The sequence below is a fragment of the Larus michahellis genome, chromosome 2 (assembly GCF_964199755.1).
Source record: "Larus michahellis chromosome 2, bLarMic1.1, whole genome shotgun sequence".
NCBI lineage: Eukaryota > Metazoa > Chordata > Aves > Charadriiformes > Laridae > Larus > Larus michahellis.
Window position 1 is genome coordinate 145757187 of NC_133897.1, and position 19596 is coordinate 145776782.

A 19596-nucleotide genomic window follows, 5' to 3' on the forward strand; every position below is an offset into this window, starting at 1 on the left:
ATGGGTTCTGAAATGTGAAAGCCCAGTTTATATAGCTACTTAACTTGAAAGCTTTGCTTTCCTATTTTCAAATGTGTTTAAGCACAGTGATAATTTTTCATCAAATATCATGTGCCCTTTGAAAATTGTTATCATAGTTAGTAGACCTTGTTTGTGAAGATACCTTTAAAGGTAATATTTGCCTTCAAATACTTAAGAAATTAAAATGGAAGTCCTAATTTCACTTGCTAAAACTAAAAAATAGCACAGATTTAAGTCTTGATCATTTTAGTCAGTACCTTGACTTTTAGTATAAATTAGGTGCAAAGACAACAAGGTGAAATGAACAGTTTATGTTTTAATGATTCACTGCATATGTTTAAGTACTGCATACTTAATCCTTTTTAAATGGATAAAAGGAGGGCTTGGTGGAGAGAGGGTTAATATGCAGATGTGAAAGTGGACGATTTCTGTGCTTCTGAATACACGCTTTGGAAGTTCCTTAAGCACTTAGTTACATTTTTAGGCTTAACACACTTTCCCTTCAATTACTTTTTTTTCTCGTTACTGTATCAAGCAATTTTAGTGCTGTTTTTAATGTGTTGTTTATTCTGGGCTACTAAAACATTTGAAGATGTGTGCAATTCTGCTTTGGCTTACTGTGTCACTAGATATTCTTGAAACGTATTTATGCTAAATGTGTAAGAACAAAGAAAATGGGAGCAACATTGAAGTATATCACTATAGAATGTGTCCCAATGGACTTAAGAATTTATTTTGCAAAATGTAACGTACAGCCTGGAAATGACTAGCCGTCACACACAGCTCACCAGTCTGGTGGAGCCTTTTTAAACCAAAAGAATTTCATACATACACACATGTGCATGCACATGCTCACCCTGTGATAGCAGCCTTGGGCTTCCTGAGCTTAAAATTAACGTCTGCAAGTATCCCCCAGAACCTCAAACATTATCCAGATTCCCAAGGTTTGGAAATACGATGTCTTGATTACTAAGTTTTAGAGCAGAAATTTCAGGTGTTAATATTAGTTAGATGAAGAGGTAATGACATACTGCAAGTGGAAGGAAGAGTTGAGCTGTACCCCCATAATACTGCAAAGGCATGTCATCTTGGCTACCAAGTGTGCCTGTGAGTTGCTCGTACTACCGTTAACTTCTGAGAACTAGTCTATATAGCAGAGAAGGCTGTGAAACAATACAGGATGCCAAATCTGAGTGAAAAATGGAAACACTTCAAAAGAAGTTACTTATGCTAGATGAGTATAGGAAGTCTTAATTGCTGTTATATCCTCTATTTGGGAAGTATATGTAAGACCAAAAGAGCAGAATTCTGTTGGCGTGTGAGGAAATATGTTGCAAAGATGGTTTAGTTATTTTGTGTCAGGGCCAGCTCTCTTACAGAAGGATATCACTTCAAACAGATTGCCGCCACTGCAGGTTGCAAACACACAATTGAAGGCTTCTAGTTCTCAGCTCATGCACAGATGTCTTTCAATAAGTTTAGCCAGTAATTTCTTCAAATTGCTCAGTTTATCAGCAGCACATGTCATCAATCCTGGAGTGGTTGCTCAAGTCAAACTACAGAATCCTTAGCTTACAGACACAGCTGCAAACAGGTGAACAGGCAGAAAGTAATTTGTGCAGCTTGGTGGCTGTCAGACAAAAGACAGACAATCTGTGTTTAAAACAGATTGCAGGCCTTACATGAGCCAGACAAAAGGGATTTCCACAACTGCAAATAATTCCAAGGTTAACATATTTTCCTTTCTGCCATTAGGTGATTTGTTAAAATTGGAAACAATGAGCATTATAAATCTACACAGAAACTAGAGATAAGATGAAAGAGAAAAGCAGATCGCTAAATAAGTTTACATCCTTCTGTTGAAAAGCATACAACTGGCATTCATATAGGCCTCCTTTTTATAAGCTAAGCGGAGCTATAATACCTACGACATTCAGTACATGAAATTATGGTAAGGACATCTAATTGGCAAAAGAAACATTGTAGAAAGAGTAAGCTCATAGTGATATTCTGTATTAAAAAGTTGACTTGTTTTCTTTTCAAATTCTCCTTTGGGTATCATTCTAAGATACTGTGAAGATTTATCAGCATTTCATTTTAACTGTACTTAGACACTTTAATATTGGGTAGATTTATCAAGATTTACTGTACTTAAGTGTATCAGAGTTAGAATTTTTAACAAACAAGCTTGCTCTAGTGTTAACCTCATTACAGTAAGTTAGAAAACATGTACTTCCCCAGTCACAGATATTACATCCTTCAAATGTGTGACTATAGAGTATCTATTCCTTCCACTTTTCATGGGCTCTGTAAACTTGCCTTGACCTCAGAACTTCTTCTGCAGCGTTCCATGAGGTACTAATCAAGCTAATGTAATATAGCCCTTCTTCCTGTTTAGTTCAGTGAGTAAGTACTTATGTGCAATAATATTGACGGGTAATTCTATGCTTAGTTTAAGTTGTTCTGCCAAATTTATTTTCCATGTTATTTAAAACTTATCAATATAGAGATAAGTGAATGGAAGAAGATGCAGAGTTACTGTCTAAGGTAACATCTGGATTTGTGAAGATACAATTCTGTGCATAGAGGATAAATCAGTCTAAGCACACTGTTTGAAATATATTGAAATCAATGCTCTTTGTGTGCAATAGTAATACATATCACAATGAATTCATGAACACAGTTGTGTGATTATGGTTAATCATGCAGAAGTGTTCACAAAAATTATTTAAATTGTCCCACTAAAATTCACTGTTGCTTTTTAAATGAAAAACAGGAGCTTACTTAAAAGTAGTACGTGCTTTTTATTATGTCATATTATGTCATGCCTATATTACATACTTGTGTCCAGTATGAATGTTGTTGTAATCGAAGAACAGTATTGTTAGGCTATTGCAAGTTTATACTTTTATCAAAATACAGTACTAAATAATTATATAGGGAAACCTTATGCTGAGGTTGAGTTGAAGAATTCCTTAGATTTCTCAACTATAATGAAGTATGTCACAATTATGTGCTTTAATAAGCTATGGTATGGAAGTACCCTTTTTCATGCTTTTTTTTGGACAAAAAGCTAATTCCAAGATTAAATTGCATTCTTAATATGTGCTGTGTTACAGGACTATCCTTGCATTTGGATTTTCTTCTTTTTTGTTTCTTAATAGACAGTAAGATTTTTAACCTCTCAGAAATCAATCACGCCGATGGAGATTTTCTATTCTTTGGCCCACGAAGATTATATATTAGCTCTTTTTTTGTTATAATGCTGACAGCATGTGTCTTGCTTGTTGGTTGTGCAGGGTATAGCTGTAGATTGTAGCCTGACATTGTTACGGTGTTAGTCTGTATGGCCTTCATGTTATTTCACTGTGAAGGTGAGATCATCATCTTTAAAGGATGGTTTTAATTTGTGTTGGTGAATCAAGTGGATACTGTATTTAAGGAGGGGGAAAAAGTGTACTCATGCAGGTTGCTGTCTGCAGTCCAAATTGCTGATCAGAGAGTCTTTATACACATCGGTAATGTGCTGTGCAATATAAGCTGAAATATATTCCACCAGGGAGGAAAACGGAATAGGTTACATACGCTGTTCCTAAGTGCAATGAATATAAAACTCCATTACTCACTTTAAGCAGGTGCTTTTTATATGAGGCTTTAAAGAAATATAAAACTGCTGGTGAAATGATTGGTTTGTACAGACACGACTTAACTTCCAGTACTTTGACCAGATAAAGAGGTTAAAAATATTTCTACAAACATTTCTTTAATGATTTCAAGGATTAAAGGTTAATATCCTCCTGGTGTAAGAAACTGCCATTCCAGACACTAAATGTACTGTTTCGCTTTGAGTCCTGAGTGGTTGCATGGAGTATTTAAAAGAAAATATAAACATTTATAAAACATTTAAACATAAACACAGAGCATTATGTTTTTAAGTTTATATCCTAAAAAATGTATATTTAAATTGCTGGGAGAAGCACAGTGATGTCGTAAAGAAACTCAGTGCGATATAGAAAGCTGTGATTGAGTAAGAATGATACTCCAGTTAGAAACAAAAGTAATCTTTAAAGAACCTGATATCTTCTCATCTGTGCATGTGGAAAACTACATGTGAAAGGGTAGCCTCAGATCTTTCTATTCTTTAAAGCAGCATATACTATCTGAGAAGGAAAATCATGGGGAGACTGTTCAAGATAGTACTTATATACCGTATTTTAATTTTTTTCCATGTAATCACTATCCTGTTTTACTTACCCCCCCTGTCTGAATTACTGCTTCCTGCCATTTCCTACTCCTTTGCAGTCAGCGTGCCCAGCAGCAGCCTCTGTTGTATACCTTTTAACCACGTGACTGCTGGCTTTCAAAACCTCCCAACTGAAAGATGTTTGTGTTCTCTTTCACTTCCCCTACCATCCCCAGCAACTCAAGAAATTGAACTGTTAATGATTACACCTTAGATGTTAGTTATTATTTTTCTATAATAGTGTTACTAAACATATCTGCCCTTCTTTCAAATTTTTATGAACCTTTGCGGCTTCATTACTTCTTAAAGAATTACTGTGTCCATCCTCTAGAATCCTCAATTTGTTGATGTTTTTGCTAGTCCGTAACTGTTCTATATGCAATTATCTCAAATTGAGCCTGTGTGAGATTTCAGCCATTAGATATTCTGTTTGACAGCAAGCAGGTGACCAGGTGTCATGTTTGTTAAAGGGAAGCAGGTGAGACTTGTCGTTTTTGTCTCCTGCATAGTAGGTATGTTACATAGCACTTTAAAGTTTGCATCTGCTCTGGTGAATGAGGCTTTTTAAGGGCAAAGGAATACAAACTCGTAGGAATCCAGGCATTATTAGTTTCGTAATTGCCAAATAGCTTCTTTAAATATGTGTGGAGAAATGAGCTCCACAGTTGAAACAGAAGGTGATGAGATCTGAGATGAGCTCTAGTTCCTCTAAGACTTTGTTCTTTCATCTTACATTTTGCTGTCCTAGAAAGCTGCAGATGCCCTTTTTCTCTAGTTGCTACACACCTTTTCACTCATAGGAGTTGTAAAATTCAGGCTTTATTCCAGAGCCTGAGATCTACTGCAGGTTACGCTTAGAGTATTTGAAGATAAGGCATTTGAACTGGTATTGGATTGAACTTAGACTTAATAGTAACTCAGGCTAAAAAATGCAGTTCAGGTTTTTTTATGATCACCACAGAATCATTTAGGTTGGAAAAGACCTTTAAGATCATTGAGTCAACCTTTAACGTAGCACTGCCAATGCACCACTAAATACATTAGCGTATATTAGTGAGAAAAAGTGTTTTAATATACTTTTTTATTGACATTTTTGCATGAGCTATTGAAGTTATCCTCAGGTACAGCAAAAACTACTGTATTTGAAAGGTATAGAAGGCTTACACGACTAAGACAGAAGCAACCAATTACGAGTGCATGCTTGCAACCCAAGGGTATGTTACTAGGGGTGGACACTGTAAGCTCTTTCCTCTGTTCATCTGTCTGTCTTTGTCTTTTTCAGGATCTTGCTTCAAGTACTTTGTGGTGAAAGTTTCTCAAGTTCTTATTTATCTGTATCCTGGAGTTATTTGCATCTATGTCATTTTTAGCATTTGTCTACTGACAATGTATAGATATGAAGATTGATAGGACATGCTTTTTGAGAATTAGAAATTCAGATCCTAATAGTTTTTCTGTGTTTTCTTGGAAGACAAAAGTTATTTTAATGCATTAAATTGGGCTTCTACCATTTGTCTCAAATGATACGGTGGTATCTGAAGTGCAGCTTTTGAATTGTGCAGAAAGGAAAATCAATCCTTTTCTTTTTGAACCTCTGTTTACAATAGCAGGGACAGTGGCACTAGCACCACTTTAATCCTGTGTCCTGACCGGTGTCATGTTGCCAAATCTAAAATAATAGCTTCAATTTGATATGCTTATAATTGGTGAGGCCTAAGTAGATGCCCAAAACTACACTTATCACAGCAAGATTTTAGAGCTATTTGCAATACTATATATGTTTAAAGATGGAAGGTGGTGTTCCTTCTCTAAATGTTGGCTAATTAGATTAAAAGGAGCAGCAGTCAGACAATGCATGGGTGGTGTTTCTGTACCCTACACTGAGAATGCTTCATGATGGTCCTTGTCATTTTGATAGGTTGTGGTAGCAAGTCTGTGAAAGTTTGCTGGCCGGCCTTAGTACAGTGGGTAAAGGGAGTTCTGAAACTTGGTAACTGTTTGGCCCTTCTATGAGCATTCAAAATTGAAGCATTATTTTACCTGACTGGATAATCACTTAAAACAGATTATCAATAAGGAGTTATTCAAAGGTACTTCTGACCTAGAATGGCTTAAACATATTATTCCAAATGTTCTGTGACTTCTTCAGTATTGGTTTTCAGAGTCTTTGAATCACAGGTTTCTTATTTAACTCTCCATTTGAAGCAGGATTTTAGAAAAATCAAGAAGTTTGTGGATTAAAGGCAGATGGAGATCTGCATGAAGGCTGTTCTGCGGAGTCTTGAAATGGGAGTGTAGCAACAGGGATTGATGACTCTCCCTGTAGGTGAAATGATGTTGTTCTTTAGCAAGCTGGGAAGTTTTTTGCAATATGTAAATCTCCGTTACTAAATGATGGTCCTATGTCTGTTTTAGTGTTTAGGAAATGGAGAAGTCTTAATTAGTTTAGGATTAAAGTGGTTAGTTAGAGATTTTAATACTCATCTCCGAGGTGAAGAACAGCTTATGACTGGCTGTGTGCTTGGCCCTGAAATCTGTCTGAAAATACTGGAAGTATGTGAGGAGACTAATTTCTGTGTTGTATGTGTGCATACGTGTGGTTTTTGCAGCTTATGTGCTGATAAAGAGAATGGTAGAGACTTACATTGATAAGTGTTTTGTCATTGTTGCCCAAGAAGAAAGCACCTTCATCTTCTTTAGAGAGTACTTCAGCAACTGCTTTCACCCTTCCATACATTTACTTTTCCTTTGAGTACCATTGTTGAAGAGAAAATGAAAGCAGAGGGTTTTTTTAGGACAGGTGTCTTTAAGGTGTGGAACTGTGTCACAAGAAGCTCAAGACAGTAGAAAATCTGGCCAGCTCACCATACATTAGAGGCAAGACAAGTCTACCATAATCCTGTTGTTATTTCCTGTTAAGTCTTGGGAGTGGGTGGGAATGCAACCATAATTGAACAACAATAATTGAAAGAACATAGGAAGTTCCATCTAAATGTGAGGAGGAACTTCTTTACCCTGAGGGTGGCAGAGCACTGGCACAGGCTGCCCAGAGAGGTGGTGGAGTCTCCAACTCTGGAGACATTCAAAACCCGCCTGGACGCGTTCCTGTGCAACCTGCTCCAGGTGACCCTGCTCCGGCAGGGGGGTTGGACTAAATGATTTCCAGAGGTCCCTTCCAACCCCTACCATCCTGTGATTTCTTAGAATAGTGGTATGTAGACTGAAAACTGGTTGACACAGTTACAAGAATGTAAATAATTATGATAATCAGAATAGCAATAGAAATGCTAAATAAAGTTGAGTTAGAAAAAAAAAAATAGACCTGTCCCTTGACACCGCCTTTAAAATAAGTTGCCTGAATTACTGTTTTGAATAAGAAAGAAAATAGTAGCCTCTGAATGTCTATGTTAGGGCTGCAAAATGTGGTCTCCAGACTATGGTGACAGATTAAAAATGTGGAATTGTGAACACAGTAAAGATATTTGGGGAACTTTATCACAAAGATTTAGTTTTACTACAGAAAAAACGGAGAAAGTATCTATAACCTGGCTTCTACATTTTGGAAAATATCTCTCTTTTTCCAATTTAAAAAAAAACATAAACAAAAAAAAGGGAATTAAAAAACCCAAACCCCAGGTGTTGTGTGTGAGTGAGCACAGTGATCGAAAGAGATGTTGAAGTTCTGATGCTGCTGCTGTTTTACTGCAACGAAGAACATGAAAGCTCATGCTCCCCCAATGCTTTGAACGTGAGAAGTAGGACTGACGCCAGCTAGAACTGGTCTGTGTGGCTTCTGTTATGTTCATACTGCAAGGAGGAAGGAATTAAGTTTGGTTTTAGGTTCAAGTTCCTCAGAAGTGACATCTATCTAACCAAGTTCAGTACAGACTTTCAGAAGTTCTCGCTGAGGGCACTGCTTAAACAGGGACTGGACAGAAATATCTCTCATGAAACAAATGAGGTTTCTCTTAAGCTTCGATTAGTTTACTAGCTTTTCTCTGTTAGTCATGTAAAACTTAAATATACGTTTCTGTGAAAATAATTAGACATTTTTTCTTGATTCCAGTAATGTTATTTCATTTAGTTAATAACTCCTTGCTTTTATTCATGGATTGATCTTTTTACTGAGTTTGAAATCATTTTGACATGTATGTGACAGTCTTTTACTATATCATGATGCCAAACCGTAGTTTATTGGTACTTAATGCTTTAAATATTGAAATTTTTCCTTCTGAGGCCATAACCTAAATATGGGGGGAATTCATGTGGAGCTGCTTCTAGAAGTTTTAGTCATGCTTTACTCATTTCCTATTTCGTATTTTTGCAGTTCTCTTTTATGATCTTTCTAAAGAATTATTTATTGTATTTCAGGGATGTGGCGTCACACAGTCCTGACTTTTGTCCTCGGAATCAGTAACATACCTCTTTTGCTGGTTCCTGTCTTTTCTATTGACGGTTGAGATTTTGAATCTTGGTTTTCCATTAATCACTACAAATTCACCCTATTAGGAATGGCTTGGTAAAAGATGTATAGGCCATTGGTAAAATCACTAATTAGGTAACTTTTTTTAATGGGTCTTAAATGAAATGATTGCTCAGCATTAATAGGCTTGTTAGCAGAAATCCTGGGCTGATTTATAAAGACACAATTGTGACCACTATTGGTATTTGATTCCCTCCTGCTTGCACATAGAATGTCACTGAATGCAGGGACTTGGGACAAGCTGTCTAACTGGGTTATGTGCATGGAGATGAGAAAAGTTGGGGAGAGGATGTGAGTGCCTGCTTTAAAGTGTGGGAGAACCTTCCTCGATGGTGTGATACTTCTGTGCCTGTTCCTAGAACAGAATAGCTCTTTAGGCTTGGAGTTAAAGTGACTTAGTGTGCACAAGGTGTAAATTGTCAAGGCATAGTAGATTTTAAGTTAGACAACCTTTCTGCCTATTTTTGGGTTCTGCAGTATAGAAAGAACAACTTTTTAGGTCTTTGGTGATGTGTTATATTTTGTGTGAGATAGTCTGATTCAGCTAAAACAGATTAGGTTGATTACCAAGTATAAACATGGTTACATATTGCTTACATATTGGGTTACAATGGGCAAGTTGTTTTCAGTACTAAAATCACACAACAACTAGAAAATTGACATTTTTTCCTGTAAGTAGCCACAGGTTATATTTGGTAGAGACAGGTATATATATCTGTCTATCTCCGTAAAGTCTTTGATTACCATATTCCTGATGAAAATAGTAAATTAACTAAAGAAAATAGGAGAGGTACTCAAACAGGGTTGCTCTGTTCTCCAATTTTGACTACACTGAGCAATAAAGTCAAGTAAATCACGGTACTGCTTTTGAAAGTGTGTTTCCAGAAGAGCAACTACAGCACAAATTCTACTTTGTTGTCTTGCACCTTGGAAATAAGCCTTTCTCATGCTTCACTTGTAGGACATTGAATTTGGATAATGTTGCTGTTGGCAAGGATAGATTTGGTTTCCCTGGTTCCTCTTTGAATTCACGCTCAGTGTCTTAATTAAAATCTTGTGGAGTGTTTGTCTCCATACTAAATTTGAGTTAGTATTTGGAGGCATGGAGCATTTCTTATCTAGGAGTTTTAACATCCTCCTGCTCAACCAGTTCCTTGAGCAGGTACTACTAAAAAGTTTGTAAACATTGAGGGGAGGGAAGGGAGCCTCATTTTTCGCTTGCTTAAGTATTTGTTTGCTGAAATAGGTATTTAAGGAATATTTTAGGAATAATGCGTACAACTGTTGAGACTGTGATTTTTGTAATGAAAGAGATAATAAGGGAAAATATTTGGGAAGAACTAAAGTTACAGGGATGGAAACTACAGATAGTCAGAAGCATACATAGAAAACAAAGCTGCTTTCTTTTCTATAGAGTAGCTTGCCAATTTGACAAGTTTATGAGGGATGGTTCATAATTTCCAAAAAATTTGAGACTGAAGAAAACGTGCTGTTTCTCCGTATTAAACCTACTCATTATAAATGGTTCAGCAAAAGTCTGTCAACTTTCTGCACTTTGAAAAAGAGACTTGCATCTGGGCAAGGGGAATAAACTTAGGTTCAGGTGATTTTTGACTTAATGATGGAAGTCTAATTAGACATCCTAAGTTCCTTATTCCTTATTGTAGGCTCTGTATAGGATTTAAATATTTAATAAATGGGCTTTCTGAGTATCCTTCAGTCCAGAGCTGTGAATCCTGGGCAGAATTAATTTTTCTTGCAACTTCTCCTTGATTACTGTGGTGTGCTGTGGTTATCAGATGTTAAAACTGAGAGCGGGATGATGTCGCCATTTGATGTCACACCAACATAGAAAAGGAGGGGCATGATTACGCCATGTCTTCGTAATACTTTTCTATTTTCTTTTCAAGTAGTTAAAAACAACTGAGGTGTTCATCCTATCCCTCAAACAGGAGTTCCAGAAAGAAATAACTTAGTGCTATCGGTTTGTGAGTTTCTTCATGGCCACGCCATTCAGCTATTCTAGCTTCCCATCATGATCCGTAACGGCTGGCTGGGTGAAAAAGAGTGCACTGACTGGTTTGAGCAATGTGTTGCTGACTGTCACGCATATGCTGACCGGTCAGATCACAGGACAAATATACCCCCATTTTCATGAAGACTGTAGGAAATAAATGTCTTTGATGTTGCTATATCTTGCTGAAATTCAATGTGTTGGGAAGTTATTTGGTGAGGGAATAGAACTGAACAGAAACAAATAGGGAGCATGATCACATGAAACTTGGTTGCTTGTTCTCAACATGATACTAAAATAAAATTAATGTTATGTGTGTAAGTAACGTGGAAAGTTTTAGCCTTAGTGCAGAGAAGTTGTCCAGGGTAATGCATCTGAAAGTGGAAAATATTTAGTTTTAAAAGTACTTAATCTTCCGTAGTGAAGTGCAAGAAATGTATCGGACATCACACCTTGTATTTTGAGGCAAAAGAGAGTTGCTGAAAGATGGAAATAGCAAGAAGCTACCAGTTTTGAGAAGACTTGAAAGATGGGGGTCAAATTATGAAGTCAAATTTGTTTTGCTTTGACTGTAATCTTGGCTGCTACTAATGGTATTTTACAATCTTAGTTTTGGAATAGGCAGAAGGGAAAAACATACTTTTTTCCTCCTCCCCCAACACAATGGCCTCTATTTGCACAAGTTTATAGGAAGCCTGAGGAGGCAGAGCTAAGACTAGGAAATGCCTACAGATACCCTATCTGCTTTTGACAAATTCATGCATTGTGTCTGATACCGCACCTTAGATCAAAGGGGATTTTCAGCTTTAAAAGAGGCTTACCCTGGGCAAGCCTGGGAATGAGGGTGTATTCCCAAGACGAGAACCGGTAGCTGATCTTTCAGACTGGGAACTGATGGGGTGTTGTAGCAGCAGGCACACAAATGGGTTGCAGTGAGCATTCTTTGAGCCTGGAGCCTTCCTGAATCGCAAATTAAGAAGAGGCTTGGGTCTACCTCAAACACAGAAGATGGGTTAAATTATGTAAGAGAGTATGCATAGAACGTAAAACCTACTTTCACATGGCAGTCTGGGTTACTGAATGCCATGTGTCTCTTCGTATGCTGCTTCTCTCTTCTTACCTTGGAAAGCACTTACTCAAAAATTATTTTAATGGCTTACTAGAACAAAGATTAAATAAATATACGTCAAGAAGTCTGCTTGCTAAACGGTTTTATCCGCACTACCAAATATTCTTCAGTGTTTAAGAACTGGAATAGGCACAGTGAACTAAGGACAATTACCAGGTTTAATTTTTAATCTTCTGTTTCTTATAATTTCTTAGGAATCTTTCCTTACTACTATATATTATAGGTTGTTCTTTGGGTTAAGTCTTTGAGAGATTGTGCAAAAAGCTAATGAGTTAATTCTGAAGAGAACATACTAAGTTTCTTTGATGTGTGTAACTATGTTGAAATACATATCAAAATGCTTTTTAATTTTTTTACCTGATATTCCATAATACTTTCCTTGCATAATTATGGATTTTGGAACAAATTCTATGTTACGTATGTGAGGAAATGGTTCCATAATTATACTAATGTTTGCATAATTAACAAGCGGCTTGCCAATTTTAACTGACAAATTCCAAGTCACTTTTGCATGAGGGGGAAAAAAAACCATAAAAAATGGTAACTTCTGTTAGTTTTTCCTTTCATACTTCTTACAGGTGTTGAAACTATTTCTTTCTAATTTGCAAGTAAATTTATGTTTTGTTTTTTTTTTTTTGATAGGCAGCGCAGTACAGAATAGGAGGGCTGGCTTTCTCCACCCATGCTCTGGGGCTGTTTTGGGGGCTGCCCTCGAGCTCTGCCAATATATCTCAGTCCTGAGTTGTAAGATCCCCTGCTGCTGCCACCGCAGTTCTAGGCAGCTCTTCAGAAGTGTCTGCCAATAGCACCGATTTCTTCCAACTGGTGCGGTAGTTTTCTGGTGTGCACAAATAGGGGCTGAGGAAAGACCACCAAAACTCATTTCCACTTGTGACCTAAGGCAAGGTTTGAACTCCAGTTTCCGTTGAAAAATGGCAAGTGTGCCGTTGGCCTTCTGTGCCATTCAGCTGCATGGATTTAATGCGCTACATTGCTACTGAGTAAAATGTTGTCTAAATGTAAGCTTGAAAACACTTTGTGATTTTTAAGATCCTGAAATGAAAAGGTCATAATAAAAACATGAAAGAGAATAGTTCAGGTGACGCTTATAAAGTGAAAACAAAAGTGTATGTATGTGTATATATACATATTTATTATTCCAATTTCTAAGTGGCTTTGTGTGTTTTCCTCGTATCTATATATTTTATGCATAACGGTTTGTATTAAAATGCCTATATACAGCATTCTCTCACTTCCCTTTAAAAACTGTGAACCACGAAAAAAATGCTATAAGAACATCTAAAGTAGATAATTAAAGTATAATTAAGTTTAAATGCCTTGGTGAAGGAATATAAAAATATTTAAATTCAACAGGCTAGTACATTTGCAGTTTTCTTTTATTAGGTGTGAAATCTAAGAATCCCCTGCCAACTCTTGAGGGCTCGATCCAGAATGTTGAATTGAAGTACTGCGGCACATCATTGGTCAAATGTGCCTCTGGGACCGTGGGATCAATAAAAATTTGTGCCAAAGCCCCAGGTATGTGCAGCTGGACCATGTAAAACTTTATTGCCTGTATAGGAGAATTGGCCTTGCTTTTTACAAGGAGAGTTACTGAAACAAGAATTTACTCATTGTTCCTATGAATCAGAGAGGGTTTTTTGTATTCTTTCTGTTTTGGGGTTTTTTATTATTATTGTTAAGTGTGCCAGGATGATCCAGTCTGGCCCCAGTATAGTCAGTTTTTACACCGAATAAAAAATAAAGATGTTGGGTTTTTTTCTGCTGAGACAAATATTAATCTAAAAGCACTGAAGAAACTGGAATAACTCTGCATTTTCATGTTACGCAGAATATTTGCACTTTGTTTTATTTGTGGCAAATTTTGATGTATTCTGTTTATTGTTTAATATCTCATTTTCCATCAATGTTGCAAGTATGTGTTTTGCTTCTGAAGTTTTTGAGGGCTCTGTGATAAATAATTTTTAAATTTCTTACAATTTTTCTTGAAGAGCATGCAGGAACTTTTCCGATCAATGCTTATGATCTCGTCATACGTAAAGGCAGCTAATGTCAAGAATATTAAAAATGTAGTGTATTTAAATCTAAATAGAGTTCCTGGTGATTTTAAAAGATATTATTTTGTAAACTTGAGATGGAAATTACTATTTTAAAGAGAATGGATTACTTTATTTGAAATCCTCCTGGATGTAAAGACATTTACGAGATAACACTGAGGAAGTTGTTTAATAGTTTATAGGAGATTGCTCTTTCTGTTTCCTCTTTTAATTCTTACAATGTTAATAGCTGTTCTCTTTGGACTAGTGAATGTTTATGTGTTGAAAATTTATCTTGTTACCTTTATTTTAGGTGATGGAAAAGAGAAGCTGATTCCTTTAATTCAAGGCCCTTCTGACACCAGAGACTTACATAGCAGTAAATGGCTCAATGAGAGTAGAAAGCCAGAATCTCTCTTAGCTCCAGATTTGGTAGCCTTTACAATCCAAATTCCACAGTATATGGACTACTGCCATAATTCTGGTAAGTGCAAAACTCTTGTTAAGCTGGTATCGCATTACATTTTTCCTATCCAATGTAATTTTCAAAAGAGGGGCTTGATATAAAATGTGCCAAATGCCGAAGTATCTTTTTCACATACTGCACACATTATAACTTTACTTTAGCTCACTGTGAGACACAAAAACTAAAAGCAGCATTTTGATGTGTGTCGTCTTCAATAAGGAATGCTTCACTGACTTTGGTTGCCTTTAAAATTATTTATACAGAACTTTTTGTAGACTTCTCTTTTGGGGGCAGGATCCATGTTGAAAATATTAGTTCTATCCTTTCTTCCCTGTTGGGTCGAGCTTCTTATACAGAGTTGACATACTGAATTCAAGATGGTTCATATCAATTTGAAGCGTAATTTATAATAAATTAAGAATTTGCTTGTCAAAATTTGTTAATAATAAAAAGATAATTTTTAAAATGCTACAGAGCATACATTTAGTGTCATCAAACTTGGTGGTGTGGTGGTTTTAAATGAGAAACAAGTTGATATATTCAGGGAGTGGCTTGGATAAATTTAAGGGTGTTGTTGAGTTTGTGGGCATAAATACTCTTACCTTACGTTCTTATGGTTTCTGTGGGCTTTAAACAAAACATTGGTGTGTTTTAAGCAACACTGCCAATTTTGAAATGTATCTATCTAGTTTAAAGTAACTGTAATATAGTTTGTGAAATATACATGGATCTAGGTTTTGCTGTCAGTATGGTGCATTTTAAAAAAAAGAAATCATTCTTTTGTGTTTTTAAAAGTTTATCCTGTTGCAATGCTAAGAGTGGAATCAAATAAGGGAAAAAAACCAATCCCAAAAGAGCATCTAGTTTAAGGAAAGCAAAAGAATTAGCTGACTCCAATATTATGAAACACAAAAATAAAATGAAAAGTGTGCTTTTTTCTCTAACTTTTTCACGTGTAATGGTTGTTGAATGTCATTAGTCTGAAAAGTAACAGTGAATTTATTACCGTCTTTGTAATTTTTATATGCATATGTAAGCAACCTTTGATTCTTATGCAAAGTAAATATTTGTGAGCACTGTGCACTCCAGCAGTTGTTAGGTTATTTTTTCAGTAACTGTACTTGTATGTTTCTTGGAGAGCATCATGTTGAAAATGTTTATGGCAGTGGTTTTATAACAATTGTTTTAAGTTCCTGCCCCTAAAACATTGCTGAAAAGCAATTAATGATTCAACAGTCTCCAAATTATTCAGATCTGTTTTTTAAAAAAAGTAAAAATCTGTTGCACCTGTTGTCTCACTTATGTAGCTTTTAAGTGTTCATAATAATTATATTTATTACTATTACTGCATTTTCTGCCATTTTTGATGATCTTTTCAGTTTGTCTGATTTTTGTCTTAGAATATTAATTACATTTTAAAGGAGCTATGCATACTTACCTATATTATAGAATTATTGCTTTTGTTACAGGTCACAGTGTTCACCTACATTTCAGCTCATCAGTATTATGACAGTCCAATTAGATAGTAGAGAGCACTTGATAGGTTGTGACAGGAGACGCCTATGAGAATTAAGGTACTGACAAATGAAGTGCTGGCCAGACTCATATGCAGGGACTTTAAAAGGCAGAAAATTGGTTTGTAACAGACGAGTGTCTGTGGTACCTTTTTTGTAGATGAATGGAGATTCATTTAAAATGCTAGGATTTTTAGAACTGAAAGTTTACTGGACACTTCACCCATGCCCCCAGAGCCTCAGGAAAGTTGTATTGGTTCGGTGTACTCAGTGGCAGTCGCTGCCCTGCGTGCTCAGGCTCTGCCTCTGCTTCTCTAGGTCTGTAAGGTGGCACCTGGGATTGATGACAAACGAGAGGGAGAAGCTGGCTAGTGTGTTAAAGCTTTGGTCCTGGTAAACATGAAGAATAGTGTACTACAAATGATTTGGGGTGTTTTGGTTTTTTTTAATATAAATTAAACTAGGAAACAACAACGTTTGTCATCTCAGGTTCTATACAAAGGATGGTGGAGTTAATTAAAGCCTTTGCTTTCAAATACTTGCTGAAGGAGCTGAGGCAATTTAATACAGGAGATATGGCTATCCTTTTCATTACCACTGTGAAAGCTACATGGAGAGAAAACATGAAGTGATTTGAGAGCATAAAAATACTTTTGCTGTCAGCTGCAGTCACTTCTGGGAATTAAGGAAGCTATACTGGATAATTTGACAGCAAATTCAACTTATGCCTCAGGGGAATGAAAGGGTTGTTTAAAGCTGTACCACTGGAGATGATTGTGTAGTACTGAAGTTGTGCTGTTTGAGGCATTTGTCCTCATAATGTTAGATACAATGTTCTGGAATAGGAATTTGGACTACAGAGAATAGTGAAGAGAGTAGTGCAACCTGCATGTAGAAAGAATGAAAAATGCTATCCAGGAGAGATGAGAAAAATCATCTAGAATTGTTCAGTGTTATCAGACTGCTGGAGATAAGGCCAGGATTGGCCAAGTCTTCTAACTCTGCAAAGTGCATATACAAATAGCTCTCAAAATACACACATGATTACTCGAAAGAGCTAAGGGGGCAGCAGTTCCAGCTTGGTGGGATTGGATAAGTCATCACCCAGCAGTCGGGTAAATTCAGTTTACTTCTCCCCGTGTACGAGGATTCAGAAAACGTTGCAAACTCAATGTCAGCGGAGCTGCTGGTCACAGTGTGCAGCAGGGCAGGGCGTGCACTGGAGCTGTACAAAGCTAGCGAGCTGCAAGTTAGCCACCTCCATTAAGAATGGGATGATATAATATCTTTTTGTGTGTAAAACCAAGAGAAGCAGTTGCAGGGGAATTTCTATGTACTCTGGAAGAATCTTGGAATACAACACAATGCTGATGTAAGTGTCCTAAAATTTTTTTGTTTACATAAAAATTAGTAAAGGAAGAATAACTTATTAATTCATTATGCTCCTGTGAAGTTGAATGGAAAACAACTTGGTCTAAAATCAAAGCAGTTGTTTGGATACATAATGCCAAGGAGGAGACTGTGAAAATTGCATGAGATTCTTGAATAAATCAGGGTGTATTTACCTGGAGAACAAGTAGGGCGTCTTTCCTCCTCCTCTCCTTCTCAAGTCAGCAACTGTCTACTGTCTCTGCCACTCGAATCATATGATCCGGGGTGACCAGGATGGTTGTGCATTTGCTTTTACTGCTGGTCTGTAGGTGGCCCTACAGTGATTGACTGCATAGTTACAATTTGAGTGATAAAAGTATTTTACACTAGTATTTTATTTCTTGCTATTTCACTTGTTGCTGCTGAGAGGAAGGGGGGAAAAAAAACGGTTCTAGGAGGTCCATACTGCATTGAGTATAACCAGGACACCAGCAAAGGAAAAAACTCTATAAAATGTAATTTCACGAAGGGCAACGTTAAAGGGTGTGACATATAGCATATACAGGCAAAGTAAGTATTATGTGTAACAAGTGCATATCCTGGTGTTTACTTAGCAAGAGTATTTTACTGTTTGGTGCACAAAGTGTCGTTAGCACAGTGGAAAACCGATCCACCTATGGCGAAGGAAGTATTTAGGGACACAGAACATGATTTTGCTTAGTCCTTAAATACAAGTCTGCATGCGGGTGCTTTTAGTTTTGGACACACTTGTTGTATGAAAAACTGCCCCAGGTATCTTGGTGCGTAGTTGTAAAAATCAGTGGATATTTTCCCCAGTCGTTATCTAAACTGCAGCATACATAATAAATACAAGAGAGGAGATTATTCCATTACCCCAGGGCTTGGGAAGGTCGTCTTAATGCTTCTCTGAACTAACCCTGGCTTTATTAGCCCTCGGAGCAAGCTGCAGACCTTGTTTGTTTCACCTGGCCTTCGAGAGAAATAGGGAGATTTCAGAATGAATGCTGGTGTTAGTATTTAATTATGAGCAGCTGTTGAATAGATGAGGTGGGCTGATTAAGCTCTATTTGGTTTGCCATATTGAATAATTGGGAGTGCCTGCACAGCTGGTGTATGGGGAAATTTATTACATATAAATCAAGAGGAACTAAAACAAAAAAATACAATTACTAAAGTTTTCTTTGAGGTTAGCTTAAATATTCAGTAATGCAGCAGTGAAATAGGGAGTCAACAAAAGTACCTGTATTAATATCATGCTCCTATATGGTAAATTGATACACCCAGTGGGGCAAAGTAAGAGTGAGAAGGCTTCTCTAGTTTGTGAAAGCTACGTGAAGGCTGAAGAGCAAGTATTCAGCATTGTAAAAGTTGGTAATTTCTCCTTTGTTATTTTCCTTAAACTTCCAAAGATTTTCGGATTTTTTTCTCTGCTGCCAATGTTTTCTAAGTTTAGATAAGATCACTCTATTCTCTCCCACTCCCCTCAGCAAAGGAAAAATAATTTGTGAAGTGAAAATATTTTTAAGACTGAAGAAATCCTATCTTCAGACCTGACAAAAGTGCTGTAAATGTTGTAACCAGGAGGAATTTTTTTTGCTATCATAAAGGAACTGATTTTAACTATTAGAACTTATTTGAAAGGAGTTGAGATATTTTACATATGTTTGTTTTTATGCGTACACACTATGCACGTTATATATGCCCCCAACTCCCCCTTTCTTGCAGTTAAAAAAGCCTGGCATTGAAATATTTTTTACTTAATTTTGACTACTTAGCCTGGGGATACTGCAAAGTCTGGATTTTAAAGCTGGAACAATGACAATTTTTATGTTTTCAGTTCTAATTTGAGTGAGTAAATAAAAAAACCCAAACCTTGTAAAAGAGAATTTGTAAACTAATTTGAAGTATTTTGGAAAGATTTGACACAGTGGATGAGTAAAAACGCTTAATATATTGTAGTAATTAAAGACAATTCACATTTGTGGTTTGGGCATAAATGTGTAAAAATTATACCCATCTATCTTATTACATTTCCTTTTCTCTCCCTGAGGATTTCACTATGTACTTTATCTGTAATTGTTGCCAGTTTTCTATCAAGTTCCCACTGGGCTTCTGGTGCAAAAAATCTTATCCTCTCGATGACAGAGCTTGCCTGAATGATTTCATGCTCTTAGCATTTTTGTTCACGGGAATTAGGGGCAGAATGTAACTGCAGCTGAACATAGCATCTATTTTTGTAATTTTGAAGTTTAGACTCTGTTATTGGAACTAAATGAA

At 36.6% G+C, this 19596-nt stretch overlaps 1 protein-coding gene across 6 annotated transcripts in view; it reads left to right on the forward strand.

Annotated features, from left to right (window-relative positions):
• Positions 1-19596, forward strand: part of VPS13B (vacuolar protein sorting 13 homolog B) — a 479916-nt gene that overhangs the window by 140821 nt on the left and 319499 nt on the right. For all 6 annotated transcript variants that reach the window (XM_074577514.1, XM_074577516.1, XM_074577511.1 and 3 more), the window contains 2 exons: positions 13295-13429; positions 14261-14431. In XM_074577514.1, the coding sequence (XP_074433615.1) occupies positions 13295-13429; positions 14261-14431 (306 nt within the window). The remainder of the gene's footprint in view (positions 1-13294; positions 13430-14260; positions 14432-19596) is intronic.